General features: G+C 49.1%; 1 protein-coding gene across 1 annotated transcript in view; it reads left to right on the forward strand.

The window, feature by feature from the left end:
- The first annotated feature begins 2163 nt into the window (after nt 1-2163).
- Nucleotides 2164-18244, forward strand: part of ARHGAP36 (Rho GTPase activating protein 36) — a 30342-nt gene continuing 14261 nt past the window's right edge. Inside the window, exon 1 of the mRNA XM_068962945.1 lies at nt 2164-2221. Within this exon, the coding sequence (XP_068819046.1) occupies nt 2164-2221 (58 nt within the window). The remainder of the gene's footprint in view (nt 2222-18244) is intronic.

Genomic DNA, 18244 nt, shown 5'->3' on the forward strand with positions numbered 1-18244 from the left:
TTTGCCAAGAGCTTTTTCACAACTATTAATATCCCCATTTTACAGATGAGGAAAACTAAGCCTCAGAGAGGTAAAATATCTTCCTAAAGTTGCAGAGCCAGTACATAGCACAATCGGGCTTCCAGTCTAGGCCTGTGAGCATGCTTAGCTTTGTTCCTTTACTACATCACCACAAGGGACAGTGGTCATGAGTTTGTACTTCAGGTAGAGCTATTTTAGAAGGAGAGAAACTTCAGTTACTGAAGGCCATTGGATTGGATTGGGCAGGCAGCCTTTATGGGACCCCCTCCCCCTACACAAAATCTCATTCAGCAGGGAAAAAAAAAGAAACCAATTGAGACCATCACAAAAGCTAGTGGTATATATGCTCAGGGGAAGAGGTAAGGCAGAGATTTCAATAACCAGAGCCTGAAACTGGACATTTCTAGATGTCAGACTTGTTTGGCTTGGATGACTGGGTATTTGCACAGCAGAAATTGGTAAAAGAGCAGGTCTGGTGAATGTTTGTTGACTCTGATTGCTTTTAGAAAACAGAGAAATTGGAAATGATTTAGAAATTGGTATAAAGGCAGAGAGGTACCATGTTTCCCGGAAAGGAAGGGAAATGAGTGGAAACCCTTTAAAGTCTGACTACAGCTCTGCTTTACTAAGGATTGCATGGTGAAGTACAGGCGATTTTTCCATTTTATGCACCCCTTTTGCTGCATTAATACTAATATCAGTGGTTAGCAAAGCAAATGTAATAACTACTCTCCCCAAAGGACCTTTGATTGCAGCTTCCACTCCTCAAGCCTGCAATCGAGCTGTTGGAAGGGAATTTTTCATATTCCTTTCTACCTCCTCACTAGCGTTTTATCGACAGAGCCCCATTTTCCCAGTAGAGAAAAACAAGGCAGAGTCAGGTTTGTACAACTGCCAATGGAGAATTGGGGGAGAGATTAATATAAGGCTGAACAGGTATAGAAAAGGAAATTTCTCTCAGATGCCCTTCTTGCCCCAAATGGTCCATCCCTGGTGGCTGCTTCTACCCCAGGATTTGGGGTAGGACTGGTTTACTAGCACCGGAGGCTCCCAAACACTGAACCTATTAAGGTATGTGCCCCCATATGCATTTAAAACTTTAAAACCCAGAGCCATAAGAGAAGTGCAATGAAATCTAACACAGTACCACCCCCCATTGAAATATCAAATATCAAATTCTTTCTAAAAATAAATGTTGGTGCCCCTCCTATGTCAGTGCCCTGAGCAAAAGTGTAGGCAGTGGAATCCGTAAGTTAGCGGCAACTGATGGACACCACATATTCATACACACTTGATGCCATGTTCTTTTGTCTCGGGGGGACCAACCCCCTCAAAACAAGTGATCCCAGACAGGAAAGCATCTCCCAATTGCCCGAGGGATCCACAGGGCAGGAACAGTAAAAGTACTCTCAACTTTGGGACTCCTACATTCTTGGTCCTGGAGAACAGAGCTGTGACATCACAAATCAGATCCGGAGTTATTCACGGCTGAGGTGATGCCTCCTCTAAGACAAGGGGGTCCCCAGGGGCGGAGGCCAGGCCTCCCCCTCCTGTTCAGGGGTCCTAAGGCAGACACCACTTCCCTCCTAGACTGGGCCTCCTCCCGAAGGCGGCGATGATGTGCCCGCTAAAACGTGGGGGTTTTGGGGCTGGGATACAATCTTACCCTCAGATCTGAGCTCCCAGAGGCAGGTGCACTATCTCGCCCTCAAATACCAGCTTCTGGGGGACAGGCTCGCTTTTACGCACCCGATTGGGGCTTCTGGGGGCAGAGGCCTCCCTTCCCTCTCAGCTTCGGGGCTCCCCAGGGCTGAGATGGCGTCTCCCCTCAGACTCGGGGCTCCCCGGGATAGGGGCAGGGTCCTGCCCTCAGAGTCGGGGCTTCCCGGACAGGAGCTGGATTTCGGCCTCCCTCCGCGTGGGGGAAGGGGCTGTGGGATCAGCCGCCTCTCCTCCGGCGGGAGGGGGGCTCCCCTGAGGCCCTGCCCCTTTCGTGACAGGCCCGAGGTGTCCGGTGACTGAGACACTCTTCGCTGGGTGCAGGGTGCGGCTCAGGGCGTGGTCACCGGGGGCTACTTAGGGCCGCCGGCGCGGGGGCTGGCGCGGACGCCGGCTGCGAGGCTGCGGCGCCGAGCGCGGGCCATGGCGTGGATGCTGGACTGCCTTTTCGCGTCGGCCTTCGAGCCCCGCCCCCGCCGTGGTGAGTGGGGCCCGCCGAGTCGGGGGGCTGGGGTCCTCGGCCGGGGGCTGCCGGCGGCTGCCGCCCCGGCCGGGCGCCCTGGGGCTTGGATCGCCGCCCCTTCGCCTCCCTTCCCGAGGGCTTTTAGCTAATTGTTCCTGGCTCAAGGACTGCCCCGTCGAGGCCCCGCATAAATCACCGGCTTTGCCGGGAACAGCGAGCAATCGCGCTAATGGCTCGGCGGGACGCGGGTCGAGCGCGGGGGCGGAGTCGCTGGCTCAGCCGTCCTCGGGGACAGCTAGAGCGTCGGGGCCAGACACTTAGGACCAAGAGTCCGGAAACCTAAGGGCCATACAGGCCCCAGGATGTATGTCCCCGACCCGGCAGCTCGGGCCTGGGAACCCTGAAGATGGAGGGGGGGAGCGGGGATCCTTTTGCCTTGAAGCCTGTCCCCCATGTACCAATCTCAACTACAGAATATCGACAGGGGCCCCTTAGGATCATCAAATTCAGCCCCTTTATTTAAGAGATGGTGACACTGAAGGCCAGAGATGGCAAAGGCCTGCCCAAGGTCACACAAGGAGTTGGCAGCCTATCTGTTTCTGCAGAGGCTCTGTCAACTGCCCACTGCCCCAAACTGCCCAATGGCAGAGGCCTGGGGTATTTAGTCTGGGTCTTCCCATGGATACTTTGAGATCAGTGCTGTTTTCCCTGTCCCTGTGGAGTTGAGGGCATAGGTGTACAAAAGATCCCAGGGCGAGTGTGCTATGTGGGTGGCCTTTCCTGGGAACTGCTTCTATAAAGTACATTTTGGAAACTCATTTATTTTCTTCCTCCTTAAGTTTCAGGAGACTTATATTTTCTGTTTGAGATTTCCCAGGACCCCCACCCACACTGTCCTTCACTCTCCCTTGGTAGGCCCCACCCCCTCTAGGCTGCCACCTGCCCCCACTGCCACCTGTTTTTCCATAGTCTCCACCTCCAAAATCTATATTGGTGAGAGTGCGTCATTGGTCACCAGCCATAGACCAAACCTGGGGTTGTCTCCTCTTTCCTCTGCCCCCTCACAGGGAGGGGAGGGGAGGCAGGGAGAGGAGGGGCCTAGGCAGTTCAATTCTGCAGAAACTGTTTTTAGTCCTTGCCAGCCAGAGCACCCTGCTGAGAACCATCCCAGAACTCTGGCCTACTACTAGGGGGCTGCAGCATGCTTAGCAAGTTCAAGTGCAGTCTCTGGCAGGCCACACGTTCTCTGAGAAAGAAAGAAAGATCTGCATACACACAGAGAGTTTCATTTTTTGTTCTGTATATTTTTTTTCTAGTTTATGTGATCCTGGTATATAGAAGACAAAAATAATTATAAAGGAGTTTTATAAGATGCCTTTTAAAGCCTTTCAGCTCAAACACCCTACCCTTGAAAAGGGGATGGAATGAACCATTCCACCCCTGCCTGGCCTGAAAGCTGTGACTCCAATGAGATCAAGGATATGAAGTATCCTTTATGAATAACCCCATTGGGAAGAGGGTCAGTATCACACAAGTAGCCCATTCCCAACTAAAGACAGTCATTTCTATTAGAATTAGAAGGTTTTTCCTTAAGCTGAACCCAAATCTCTTTTTCTGGATCTGGTGCTGACCTTCATGATCCTTCCAAGAGAACAGTGCCAACCCTCTCCGTTCCCCACCCCCATTCACCCCTGTTTTCATCCAGGCCAAATCTCCCCAGTTCCTTTATCTGTTTAACACGTGACATGGCTACAAGGCTCCTACCCACATCTAGCTGCTCTTTTTTGAATGTGCTCCAAATTGTGAATGCCCAATGACCGGGCCCAAAGAGGATTTCCAGCTGTGTCCCTGTAAATATAGTCCTGGATGGTTGACTTTCCCTCTGTTGGAAGACCAGGTTCGCACTCATGGTACACAGACACGTAGCCATAAACACACACATATGTACACATTCCCACCTACAGTGTCACCAGTGCACACATACTTCACATGCATCACATACTTTTCACACACAACATAACCACATCACACATGCACATGCCACACACAAATCCCTTGTACACGCCACAGAGTTCACACAAATCGCTAATTTATATTGGAAGTACTTCCTTCACCTGAAGAAAAAAGTAAACTCAAGTTCTTTTCAAAGTCTGTATTCTATAGTTGTTTGACATATATTTGCTACTGCATTTCCAATCTGGTGAGACCTGTCCCCCTGCATATGCCAGTGGGGTATACCATTGCCTATACCAGTTCTATTACTTGTACAGAGCAGCTAATATATGTGAAGTACGACCCAGATGTTGGGCCCCAGCCTCAGTCCTTTACATATGTGGTCTCACTTAAGTCATAGAACATCATTTTGAAATAAGTAATTGGTTTGGGGGTACAGTTTTTTGACCAGGTAAGAACTCATTCACTTCAATGTAACTTTGTGGTAACTACTGATATTCTGTAGGGCTCCAGCTGCCCTTGGTGCCTCCTCTCAAATGCCTTCCAGAAATCCTCAGGAGTCAGAGGGAGGGAGCAGCTGACTGATGATTGGGAAGACTAGGGGGAGCATTCTCCATGTTCCTTGACCCACCTAACCACCTCTTGCTTGGGACAGTGTTGGTATGTCAGAGCAATCGTTTGAGGGTGGCAACGGGCAATCGATGACCATATGAAGACATCTGGGAGAAGCATCAATTAGGTATGGAAAGAATGGGGACCCAGAAAGGGCTTCTTTCCCAGGGAAAAGGACAGCACAATTGACCCACTTGATATTCTGTCCCCAGTTCACTCCTGGCATTGGATTTAGCCTCAGACAATTGGACTTCTGTAAAGCAGCCAAAACTCTACAGCTAAAGGGACCCTAGGGCCCACTTTACATACAAATTTGATCTTTTCTTGGGGATGGGACCCAATCATTGCACTGAGACCAGGCCTGGTTGCACTGCACAGGATTACTTCCCAGAGCTGGGGCAAGTTTGATGAGACGCCCTGCTTCCCTGATCATGGCATTGGATTAGCACCCCCATCCACCAATGGCAAGACTTCCTGAAGTGCCTTTGAAAATCATTTGTTTGCACCTCAAAAGACATTTCTCCAAAGGAAAAAAAAATGTGACACTCCAGAGCTTAGGTTCCTAGGTTAGGCCACACTTTACCCATCATAGTATAAAATGCAGCATCTGTGTGATGAAAACTGGCAGAAAATGATACTCTTGCAAGTGTATCTCAAGCTCCAGCAGTCGAGCTGACATTCATCAAGCTTAAATATCAAATGACAGAAAGCATATTGGGCATTGATGGAGCAGGATATCAGGTCCCTGAGGGTGATGATGGCAACAGTGAAAGCAACGTCATTCCTTTTTTCAACTTATCAACCAAAGCAGCCTAAATGCCCAACTGTAGGGGAATGATTAAATAAAATATATGACATCTCCACTTGTTAGACTAATCTACATCCATAAAAATGCTGTTTATGACAAAGGTGTAGCAACATGGAAAATGGTATGATTTATGTGTCAAATATGCATTTTTTAAAAGACTGGAAGAAAATTCAGCAATAAGGTCAAGTAAGAGACCCTATTAGGTTGATAATAGTTATTTTTTCTGTTTCCCATAATTTTTATCAAGTTTGTGCTTAAATTACTCTTATATTTTAAAGAGATTCTTTTATTTTTTTGAGGAGCATAACTTCTTTATTAATTTTTTTTACTTTACAATATTGTATTGGTTTTGCCATACATCAACATGAATCCGCCACAGGTATACACGTGTTCCCCATCCTGAACCCCCCTCCCACCTCCCTCCCCATACCATCCCTCTGGGTCATCCCAGTGCACCAGCCCTGAGCATCCTGTATCATGCATCGAACCTGGACTAAAGAGATTCTTAAAATGCTAGTTGAATGCAAATAGTCCATACAATAGTCCGTATAATATAGTCCATACAATAGTCCATATAATAATTATAATTATCTGGAGTCCCACTATACATAGTTTAAGGGATTTTTTCCTTCAAATTCTAGTAAATGTAATGACTAAATCAGGTCAGCCAAATGTGATCTTCCCAATGATCATGAAATGTCCCCTAATACTGGGTGGGAAAAGGCGGAATGGGCTTGAACTCCAGACCTGCTTTCACGGTCTTGCAATGAGCAAGTGTCTTAACCTCTCTTAAAATAATGTAATAATACCTACATTTTCAAGCTATAAATAATAGTTATTATTTTTAACAACTATTTAATAGTAGTTGTATTACTGTTATTGGCGATATCATTATTAAGTGCCTTCTATGGTTCAGGTATTGAAAGATGTGTTTTATTCCTTCTCCAAATATTTGCTGTGATACTAGTCATTTTACACAAATGATCCCATTTAACTTTCGTAACAACTCTTTGAGGTATTATCATCTTCACTGTAAAACAAAAACTGGGAGGTTTAGTAACTTGCTCACTGCCACACAATAGCTGAGCAAGGACCACAACCCCTTTTGGTCTGATTTCAAAGCCTGCATGAGATTAAAAGAAATAACATTTGCAAAGCTTCCATTACTATGCTGGTACAGAAGCAGACATTTACTAGGTGGTCAATACCATGATGATGTTTCCTTGCCCAGAGTCCAAAATCTGGTCTTTGATCTGCTTGATTACTTATAGATTCCTTTCTATGAAAAGGTGCACATTTCAACTGGAAAGATGCAATGCAAACACCACCTGTGTTCTTATTGCTGGGGCTCTGAGTCACTAGGAAACGATTTCTGTTTCCTTCTGGCAGTATCATTTGTTCTCACATGTATCAGCAGAAGTAGGTAGATGGCATGTTTGATGAGCCTTGGCAGCTACTGTCATGTCTCAGATACAGTTCTTGAAAAACCACACAGCTTCCTCGGGACAGGCACCTGCTACCCAGTAACTGGGAGGTCCCTGCACTCAGTGATGCTTATTAAATGGCCAGGGCCTCTCTCGAACCCCTAATCGAGCAATTCTCTGTATGGTGTAGCTGACCCCTGTTACCCCTCCCACTTTCCTCTTCAAAGCAGGGGCTATAGGACCTCCTCAGAAGCAGACAGGGATAGGAATGAGAGAAAAGCTTAAATTCCTAAATCCTCAGAGGGACTCACTAATAGATTCTCTCACATGGTGGAGTCTAGGGTCTGGGAGGGGTAGCATGCAGGATGAATACGAGAGGTAAGGAGGGAGGAATTGAAGGCATCTTCCAGAGACTGAGAGCACCTGGAGCCTGGCTGCTCGGAGCTTTTCTGCCATAAATGTCAATAGTCTGTAGCCTCTTTATCCCTCCATGGGATTATATCCACCCCCTCCCCTCAACTTCTTAACCTGCACTCCTACCTCCACCCCGACTCTGCCCAAATGCAGCTTCAGCTTGTAGTGACTTGTTTTTGTCTCTAGAGGGAGGCAATAGCATCAGAGAGGAAAGGGCACCGATTGGGGTCTTCTCTTATACTTTACCAAAGGGTAGGTTTTACTTTACTTTAACTGCGAACAGTTAGATAACAACGAATTGGAACAGTATTTTAGGTGTTGCAAAGTATATTTCAGAGAAACATCATCTCTCCCCTCATCTACTCCCCCCCCCCACACCCCGCAACATTGGTGGCTGCTAGAAAAAGGGTGGCCTTGGGAGCCTCTCCTAATTTCTAGGTTAGAGTTCAGAAAACAAAAGAAAAACCATAACGGAAGTCGTGGGGGAAGTTTAGCCAAGGAATATTCACCCTGTCTTTCTTTGGGGTACAATGGCACACATTTGACGGGTCAGGACTGGCTCTGATGTGAGGGCTGGGGAGCACAGTCCATAGCTGGGATGGGAGGAAGTCCAGATGCTGAGCAGGTAGTTGGAAACTTTCCTATATGGAATATTACATCTGAAACCTTGGTCTCATTAACACTGCCAGGAGAAACTGCAGAGTGAGAATTGGACTTAGGGTCCAGTTCTTCCGGGCTGCATTAGGCTGATCACAACATCACCCTAAAAGAAGAGGGGCTATTTCAAGAGTGTCAGACACACCAGTAATGAGGAAAATTGGCAGCTTAGTCAGTCAGCTTCAGTCCCCAAACACCCGTTAGGACACTTTGGGCTCTGTGGGTGGGGGGCGACTTAAGCAAGAGAGGGAATTATCCTTTTCTTGAACATTTACTAGATGTGTTAGACATCTGGCTGACACTTTCCATATTTTACCTCCTTCAGTCATCTGAGCATGTCTAAGGCAGGTGTTAACATCTCCAAACTACAGATGAGAAAACTGAGGTTCAGAGAGATGAAGTAACCCTCCCAAGATCACACAGCAAGTAAGTGATGGAGCTGGGATACAAACTCAAAGCTGTCTGAAGGTCCTTATCTTTAAGGGTTTTACTCACATTTTCTTGGGAAAACCAAGATCTTTCTCTTTGATAAAATTCCCGTTTTGGTGCCTTGCCCATATGGGTTCTTGTTTTTAGGGTGAAAACAAGCAAATTTCTGTTTACATTTGGCAGTAATGGAGGCTGTTAAAGCATTTTTTCCACCTTTACAATTCCCCGTATAATCCTCCTGTTATGAACTCCAGAGAGAGAGAGAGACTTATAGTGGGGATTTTAAGCTCCAAGGGAAGTGTGTGTGCATGTGTGTGTGTGTGTGTGTGTGTGTGTGTGTCTACCCCACGGTGGTGGCAATGTTGACAAGGGTCCGGGTAGCCCCTCCTAACCCACCATTTATGTGGGTTATGCAGCCTAGAAGTGCACCTTTGGAGTTAGAGCCTTGGAGCTTCCGGCTTCTTCAAAGGTGAAGTTTGTCCCCCATTTCGCAGGTAAGAGTACTGGACTGGAGTGAATCAGACAGTCTTCACGGATTCAGGTGGGACTCAGACAACAGAATTTACATAGGCGGTTCCGTGGTTGAGTGGTCTGTGTGTAGGGGTGGGAGGCAGAAGCCTCGCAGGATGGCAGTGAGGAAGTGGAAGTGGACTTGCTATATTCAGAGGAGGGTGAGGAGGTATCAGACTGGCCCCCGCAGCAGCAGGAAAGTCACCTGCCTGAGACCAGATGCTGGAAGACACCAAAGTTTGCATGAACTTCTTGGACAGACTTCAGCAAGGGGCTTCAGCTAGTCTTTGACTTCTCTAGAACCACCTTCCCCACTGCACTTAAAAACAAAAACAAAACACAACACTTTCTGGCTACGTAGTAGTTTAGGCAATGCTTTTCTTGCCCACCCAGGATGAGGTGCTGACCCAGGCCCAGCTGGCGGGGAAGCTTTATGGATGTTACAGCTGCTTCTCGTCTGCACACCAGGCTCATTTGTGCCAGTTGAAAGGGCACAATAATAACAGTGGCAATTTAAATCGTGCTTCTTGCTTTCTGCTTCCCCCCCTGAAAAGTGGCAAAGTGACTCACCACTGTTGAATTGTCCCTCTCTATCCACCCCCTGACCTCTCTGCGGCAGTCTAGGCTGGTTCCCTGGGGGGCTGAGCTGGAAATCAGTTCTTCCAGCGGCCCTTTAGCTGTGATGGAGCCAACCCCCCTCTCCCCCCAATAAATGTGTTCCAAAAAAAAATGCGATGTATTGTTTTAATTTGAAATTCTCAGATGAGGCTGCTTGGAAGGCATCAGAGCAGCAGAAACCCCACTAGGTAGGCACAGTGCTCCCCCCAAACATGAATAATACAAAAGGGGGCCCATTCAAAAATCTACTGGGGGGCTCTGCTTATTTTTCTGTGTGTAGTTTGATATGGAGATGACTGGTCTGCTTGAAATTTACTACATATCAATTTCTGGTGGTAGTGCCATAAAAATGGATCAGGAGGAGCTGTGAAATCATTCATACTCCATCCTGACCCCTCACCTCCATTCCCATCCATGCTCAATTCCCCTGACCCTATGGCTAGAAAGTGCTCCTTCTCTGCTCTTTCTTTCAGCACCAGCCTAAGGAGAGCTCCCAGAACTGGAGCCTGTGAGGTGCTTATGAGCCTAGAGTAATTAAAGATTTTGAGGTGTCAACAAAGCAGGTATGGTGGAGAAGCTATCAGCTGTCTCAGAGACAAAGAAAATAATCATGCTGAGCACTCTTGGTGCTGTCAGTAAGCTCAAAAGAAAGATTTGTTGGGAAGTGATACTGTTTCATAGAGACCTCAATGCCTAGCAGAAATGAGGGATTCTTGGTGAGGCTGCTTGGAAAAGAAGAAAGGTTTAGGGAGCTTGGCAAACCTGGATTCAAATACTATCTCTACCTCCCACTGGCTGTGTGACCCTGGAGAAGTTACTTAACTACTCTGAGTTTGATGTGTGATGTGGAAAACAGTGATAAGTCACAGCTCTAATTACCTCATGAGGTCATTATGAAGACTCCAGACAATGCACTAGCACAATGCCTGGTATACAATAAGTACTTAATAAATGGTAACATAATGATCATGATGACTATTATTATTTGTGCCATATACCAGGCATTTACTACAGGAGCTCAAAGTTTAAAAGGAGAGACAAATAATTGCAGTTATGTTTGATGGTATCATGAGAAGTATGAAGAGAGCAACTATGATGGCTCCAAGGAGAGAGCCCTCAACTGGGAGGGAGGGCTACAGAAAAGCAGAGAAAGTTTTGTGACTCCTAAGTGAGTTCTTAAAAAATAAGTAGGAGTTTGTCACGAGGCCCAGGGGGAAAGGGATTCCAGGCAACCGTATGTGCCCACACAAAGCCAAAGAACTGTGAAACAGCCAGGCCTTGAGCAAATAGCTGGGCTTTGCTGGGCAGGAACTGGGATCTCCTGGGGGATGGGGGAGGGGATCAGTGACCAAGAACCTTTCCAGTTTATTCCCACCAGCCCCTGCACAGCGCCTTAGGCGCCCTACCTGGCCAACCACGGGCGACGACCTCCTCTTCTTTCCTCTAGGCAGTCAGGTAAGCTCACACCCAGCCCCCCGGGGGCCTGGTGCGCACAGCGTGGGGGTCGTCGGACCCAGACCCGGCAATTCCGGGCAGGAGGCGACTCTGCCGAAGTCGCGGGCCCCTAGCTCCTTCTTCGTCCCAGTCCTGGAGCAAAGTCCCCCTCCACCCCCAATTAAAAAAAAAACAAAACACCAAGCACACAGTCACTTGGGCTCTTTAGACAACCCCATGCTCTCACACACTACACCTGTAAAACCACACGGCGACCTCCCTCCAAGACGCACACACCGGGTTTTCAGCCCTCCACCCTAGCACAGACCTTGGCTGCATGCGTCCCCACCACACACAAGAGCACATCACACTCAAACACACACACACACAGTGCACCCTGACACAAACCTTTGAATACACACGCCTTAAGTAAGCTCACATATAAAGACACCTTGCTCACGAACACACTACACACCACAACAATCACCGCCCGTAAATCCATCTTGACCTAACACAGCTAAGGGTAAACACACACCAAACCAACATATGCACACGAGCTTCTACGGGCACACAAACATACACACACTGCATACACATATACACTACAGCACGACCACGGAGCCCGGCAGAAGCATACATCGAACACACCCACATCCAGACCGCACCCACACAGTCACACTACAACCAGGCAGAAACGTACAACCTACAAACGTGCACACACGAACACTGCACAAACACACGCTCCACATCCGAGCTCAAACCAAATCCACTTCACACTCAGCACTCGAACTAAAGCATGCAGCACACATCCCACACCCAGTCACACACGGAACTCACACACAGGCGAGCCGCACTTGCGCGCGCACACACACGCGTACATGCATACATACATACACATACAGCCCGCCCCCTCCTTCCCTCCGGGCGGAAGAGAAGGGGGCGAGGATGGGAGGAGGGGAAGGAAGGAGGGGGGATGGGCGGGCGAGGCGCTGCGGGCACAGACGCTCTTTTCCCTTTGACCTGAGTGTTGTCCCCATTAACCCGCCTGTTCCCCATCCCCAAGCAAAGGGAGTGAGTGAGTTGGGTCCAGATGGGGTCCAATCGGAACCCGGGAAAACTGGAAGGCCCGGGGAATCCGCCGGCTGGCGGAGGGCACGTGAGCTCCGCGGAGACCCTGATTCTGCGTTGGTCGACCCTGCCGGAGGCTCCTCCCCGCAGCAGTCCCCCTCCCAGATCCCATCGCTGCTTAGACCCCAGCTCCCTGCGACTGGGGGTGGAGGTGGGGGTGGGGATGGGGGCGAGGAAGGGGGGAGGTGCTGCTTCCTCTCCCTCCAGGGAGAGTGAGCAACTGTTGGGGGTGGAAAGCTTTATTGGTTTCAAGAAGTAAGGAGTTTGAACCTGCAGACAAGCTTTTTGCGAAATTCCTTCTAATCTAGTTTGAAGACGTCTTTTAATAGAGACCTCACTATTTTGCAAAGCCACTAATTTTCACATAAAAGGCGATGGCTATTAGGAATCACCGACACCGCGTTGGATACATAGTAGGGCGCCTTTTGTCACCAAATTTGGCAGGGCTGTCTGCAGCCCAGCACCAGCGTCGACCCCTCTTGGGCAGGCGGTGAGCTTTTTTTCTGGCACACAAGCCCTCCCAAGGACAGCCGCCGCGGCCCGGGAGCTACCGGCGGCAGGGGGCGGTAGAGTCACCGAGGGTGCTTTGCCCTTTGGGCAGCATAACCATCGCGGGAAACTCTGAGGTCCCCTCCCACTGTAGCGAACTACAAAGGTCACTCCAGAATGTTCCGCGGCCAGATAACCATCTGGCTCCTATCCTCCGCCTGCCTCCTCTGTAGAGATGGACCGCGGGTGTCGGCGAGGAGGAGGAAGAGGACTTCCGCCTGAGGCGGCGCATTGTGTAAAGCGCCTGGCGGTGCAAAGTGCACAAGCTTCAGAGTCTGTATAGGTTCGAACCCCCACTCTGCCACTTTGCAGTTGATTATCTGGCTTAGGCTGCAGGCTGATTGTGAAGTTTAAAGGAGGAAATACATGCAAAATGCTTATTCCAGTTAAGATCCCAAGGATGGCCATTCCCTCTCTCTCATCCTCACTAGAGATAAAGGTTTGGGAGATTAGGGAAGAAGCGGATCAGAGGCTGGAGATATGGCCACCAGGTAGTGCCTCTAAGTCAGAGGCTGGACAGGGGTTCAATTAGCATTCAAGTACTTAAGCAACGTGCTTTGTTGAAGGGAAACACCCACAGCAGTGATTTTAGTGGTGTCATACACTAGCCACAAGACATTGCAATTCACCACCACTCTGCCCATCACCTCACCTCTCAAAGGAACTTCCTGATTCACTCCCACTCCCACCCTGAATTCTTCTCCCCCTTTCCAAGTTGCCACCTTATTTTATTTTTTTTTTAACAGTAGTGAACACTCACTGGATGCCAAGGACAACTTCTCTTAACTTACGCCTTGCCAGTGCCTAGCACAGTGCCAGCTAGAGCACAGGCTGTATACATGTGGCAAATGAGGCCCTGGGTGGAATCTCTTGGAAACACCCAGACTTAAGGGTACAGAGGGGTTATCCTTAAGGGTCTAGAGAGAGGATTCCAATAGCAGCACCCCAGGCACTGTGGGGGATGGAGAGCAGTGGCTTTTAAATAGAGTGCTATTCCACTCCTCCTCAAAGCCCTCCAGCCCTCAAATTCTCTGGAAGGGGGGTTGGCTCACTGTGGCTGAGGCTTCTGCAGTCCATTAAGAAGAAAGCTTCTTTCCTGGAGGTCAGAGGCCCTGGCCAGCTAAAAGGTGAGTCACTGTCTCAGAGTTGGGCAGCAGAGGTGGCGCTAAAGTGGTGATGAATTAGTCCAAGATGGAAAGGGGATGTTACCTGCGTGATGATCAGGAGGGTAAAGCAGAAAGGTGAGCCCTTGAAGCTGGGACTCAGTGGTAGAATGTCTGTACATTAAGCATCCAAGTCCAAGTGAAGTCGCTCAGTCCTGTCCAACTCTTTGCGACCCCATGGACTGTAGCCTACCAGGCTCCTCCATCCATGGGATTGTCCAGGCAAGAGTACTGGAGTGGATTGCCATTTCCTTCTCCAGAGGATCTTCCTGACCCAGGGATCAAACTTGGGTCTCCTGCATTGTAGGCAGACGCTTTACCATCTGAGCCACAAGGGAAGTCCAGCTCCTAAGCTCCACACTTCCCTCCCCCTCCCCTGAGTCAGGCAGCTTCTTAGAGGAGGAAGTGGAGTGGAAAGCATCCTTTCTGGGGGATGTTTGGGAGACCTGGTTTCCAATTCTGACTTGGTTACTTGCTGCCTGACCTTGAGCAAGTCCTTTTCCTTCCTGTTCTCAACACCGGAAGGAAGTTAAGGGGGAAAGGGGTTCTGCTTGAGGCCCTGTGCCAAGTATTTTGCTGATGTTATTTCCACGCACTCTTTTCTCCATAGTGCTATATGGTGAGCATTTATCCCATTTTGCAGTTGAGAAAACTGAGGCTGAGTGATACGCAATCGTCTGCTTTCTAATATATCATGCCATCTCTATGTATTTATGTTACCAAGGCAATCACGGTAACTCAAGCCAGTTATCTGTCAGCCCTCTGCCTAAATTGGCTTCTTATGCACTCAGGTTCAGATTATGTCTCCCAGCTGCCCCTGATGCCAACGTGTGTTGCTTTACAGGCAGTTGGTTACCTGGGTGGGTTTCTCTTTTCATCTCCTATGACACCCACCTACCCCCAACTCAGATCTTTCCCTGGCTTATCAGCATAAGATCCCACGAGAGAAAGCAAGCATCACCTGCAAGTTGCACCCCAGTATCCGTCCCTTATCCTGAGAGTGGGGGATCTGGCTGCAGGATGCTGTAGTGAGGAAGGGGAGCAGAGCTGCCAGGGACAGAAGGAGGGGCTGCAGAAAAAAGACCAAGAGGAGAAAGAGGATGCCAAGGACAAATTGGACCAGCTCCAAACTGCCGCTCCCTCCCTTTCTCCCCCTCTCCTCATCTGGTGCTCTAGAATGTATAAAGAGGCAGCACCCAGCCCATTTTCAGCAGGAGAGGGAGAGATCCTCTCTTTCCAGGGAAGGGAAAACCACCCTGAGCAGTCAAATTACACTGCTGTGTTGGGTAAGATTGATTTAATTCCTGAGGAGGAAGGGGTAAGAAAGAGGAGCAGGGGAAGAGGGTGCCTTTTTGGTATTGCTGGTGCTGAGGTGGTACTTGAAGTGAAAAGAGTGCCACCAAGGCTGATTCGAGAGCCAGAAGCTCTCTTCCTTTGCTAGGGCTTAAAAGAGACTTGCCACTGGGCTTCTGGATCTCATTTCCAATCCAAACCCAAAAGCCACAACTCCAAGCCTTTGGGGAATAAGTTCATGTCTTCCAGAGCTGCCCCAGCACCTACGGATGTGTATCCTCTCTCCTCCCCTTCCTTCCTCCTCTCCTTTGCCTAGACTCTGTTCTGCCTCCTTCCCTCTTGCTGGGCTCATCCAGTCTCTGGCATTCTTGATTTTCTTCTCCTCTTTCTTTTCCATCCACTCCCTCTGTCAACAACACTCTCCATCCATTTGTTTCATCCAGGAGAGGAGAAAATTCAGCTGGGAGGGGGTGTAACTGTGTATTTGAGATTCTCCCCACTTGAGATCTTGCCTTTATAACCCCATATTGCCCTTGTTGCGTCAGATGAGAATATTTAGTGCTTGTGAATAATACATTTTTGCTTGGCTGAATAGTGATTTGAATATATGTTTGTTGGACTGCAGATTAGAACAAGGCATTTTTGGAAGTAATATTAGAAGGTAAGATGGTTTGGGCAGGTGTGAATGGCCTTCTGGCTGCTCCAGATGCCAAGAAGATGGAAAGACGAAGACTCTGTGTGTGTTGAGAAGGGGATTATTGAAACCATTCTTATCCAGAGAGGTGGAAGAATTCTGCCTGCTCTTGTTGTTTGTTTCTTTCTTTCTTTATTTTTCTTGCTGTTTATTGAACTCTGAACAAAATGATCTTTTTTGTCTCTGAGTTTGGAAAAGCAGAGGCTCTGGACGAGATGGCAAACAAGGCGTCAGAAGAGTGAGGCAAGGAGGCTCTGGGGGTTGTTCCTTGTGCAGTCCTTGTGTCCAAAGGGATACCACCTGCCCTTCAATGCCACAGAAGTCAGGGCAGAGGGGACATGGAAGTGATGAGGGGTAATAACACACGTTCTGGGCTGGGTTCCAGGAATTCTGGGCCTTCCTCTTAGCTTGGCCACTAAATAGCTCAACGACCTTTGGTAAGTTTCTTAGCCGTCTCAACCTCCACTTCTGCCTCAGTGTCCCTTATAATGTGAGACAGTGTGCCACGGCCAGGGGAAGAGAAAGGGAGCCCTCAGAGGAAGGGACTCAGGCTGAATCTTGACAGGGAAATCAGCTTTGAATAAAGTGAGAGATGATTGAAGGGTATGGTGAGAAAGAGTGGGAGTAGCCCAGAGAATGTAGCAAACAGGTATGCGTAAGGCACTGAGTTGGCTGCTGCGTAGAAAATTGCTATGAATCAGCCCCTGCCCCACCGCGAGAGCTTCAGAGAGAGCGCCGGGGAATCTGAGCCATAGAGCTAAGCTCTGCGCCGAGCCTGCAGCTTGTCCCAGGACGGGTCGTAGTCGCGCCGCAGGACTGACCAGCGGGTCACGCAGCCATTTATTCCGTGGCCGGACCAGGAGAGTCGCCAAGAGGTAGTGCAGGGGCAGGGCTCCAGGGGCCTGAGTGCAGCCCACTCGAGGGGCTAAGTGGGAGGTGAGGACTCTCCAAGCGGAGCGCCGGACGTGCGGGAGGGAGAGGAAGCCTGCGGGTGCTGAGCAAGGTGCCCAGCGTTTCGCGTTCAGTGGCTCAAACGTGGAGCACGCAAGGAATATTGCATTTTTCAAATTCTCGGCAGCGGCAAGCAGCAAGAGTGATTTTTGCGCGCGACGGGGCTTTGTTTAACTTTGCAGGTTCTGCGCGCTCTTGAGCCACTTAGGGGCGAGACGCGCGGGGCGCAATCCCGCCTGACCGCGCGCTGCAGCGACAACCTGTAGCCCGGGACATCCCTTCGAGGGGAGGGCGCAAAGTCATGGCCGGCCGGTTCCTGTCCCTCTCCGCGTCACCCGGTCTCCACCCCACCCCACCCCCCATCCGCGGTCACCTAGCTCTGGGTCAGGGGCTGATTGCAGGACTGCGACTCCATTAGGGAGGGAAAAGGAGACCCGCTTCTATCCCCTCCCTACTCTGGTGCAAAGAAACCTGCAGAGGGGCAAGGGTTCTCTCTCCAGCTATGGACAACGCCAGCGTGACTATCTGTCCTGGAGGCGGTTGAGTCCTGTAGAAGAATCAAGGACACGGCAGACGTGAGGACTGTGTATCCACCGTGTTCTCTGATAAGCCAGATAATAATAAATAAATGTTGGGGCTTGGGGATGCTCACAGACTTGCCCAAGGCCACTCAGCTGCTTTGGTAACTGGGCAGACCGCCTGACGGCTGGTCTAAGGGTTTTTCTCACTGCGTCATAGGCCAAGACAGTGGTCTAATTTTTAAAGGAGGATAGATCCAGGCAGTTAGACAGACATAGATATTTTTTAAAATATGATTATTTAAGTGTAGTTTTAAAATACCATTCCTGTCATGAAAACTATCAGAAAAACATCTCCCACAGCCCCAATTCCCTATGACAGCCACTCAGGATTTTGAAAAAGAAAACTGCAGAAAATTGAATGCTTCTTGGGGGAGGTACAAAGGAGGAGGGAAGCAGGTGGGGCTGGGGAACAAAGGTGGAAGAGAGAGAGTTCTCAGCAACTGTTTGGAGCACAACTTTATTATAAGGTTTCCTTGACAGCTCTCTCTTCCAGATGGTTTGAGGAATTGTCCCCATGTTCTTTCCTCTCTCATGTCCACTGGTAGGAGCCCCAGCTGTGGTCTAGAGGGGCAAATGTTGGATGGTTCTCTCTTTAATTCAGAATCTCATTTCCCTCCTTCCTTCTGTTGTAGCAAATACACTGGGGAAGTCTATCCTCTGTGTGTGTGTGTGTGTGTGTATGCATATGTGAGAATACCTGAGGATGTGTGGATGTTTGTGAGAGGGAGTGTGTGTGTCTGAAAGGGAATATGTCTTAAAGAAGGGGGCTTGGGGCCAAGAGAGTTGAGAAGATGGGAAAAATGAATCAGAGTTTACTGAATGC

The sequence above is a fragment of the Capricornis sumatraensis genome, chromosome X (genome assembly GCF_032405125.1).
Source record: "Capricornis sumatraensis isolate serow.1 chromosome X, serow.2, whole genome shotgun sequence".
Taxonomy (NCBI): domain Eukaryota; kingdom Metazoa; phylum Chordata; class Mammalia; order Artiodactyla; family Bovidae; genus Capricornis; species Capricornis sumatraensis.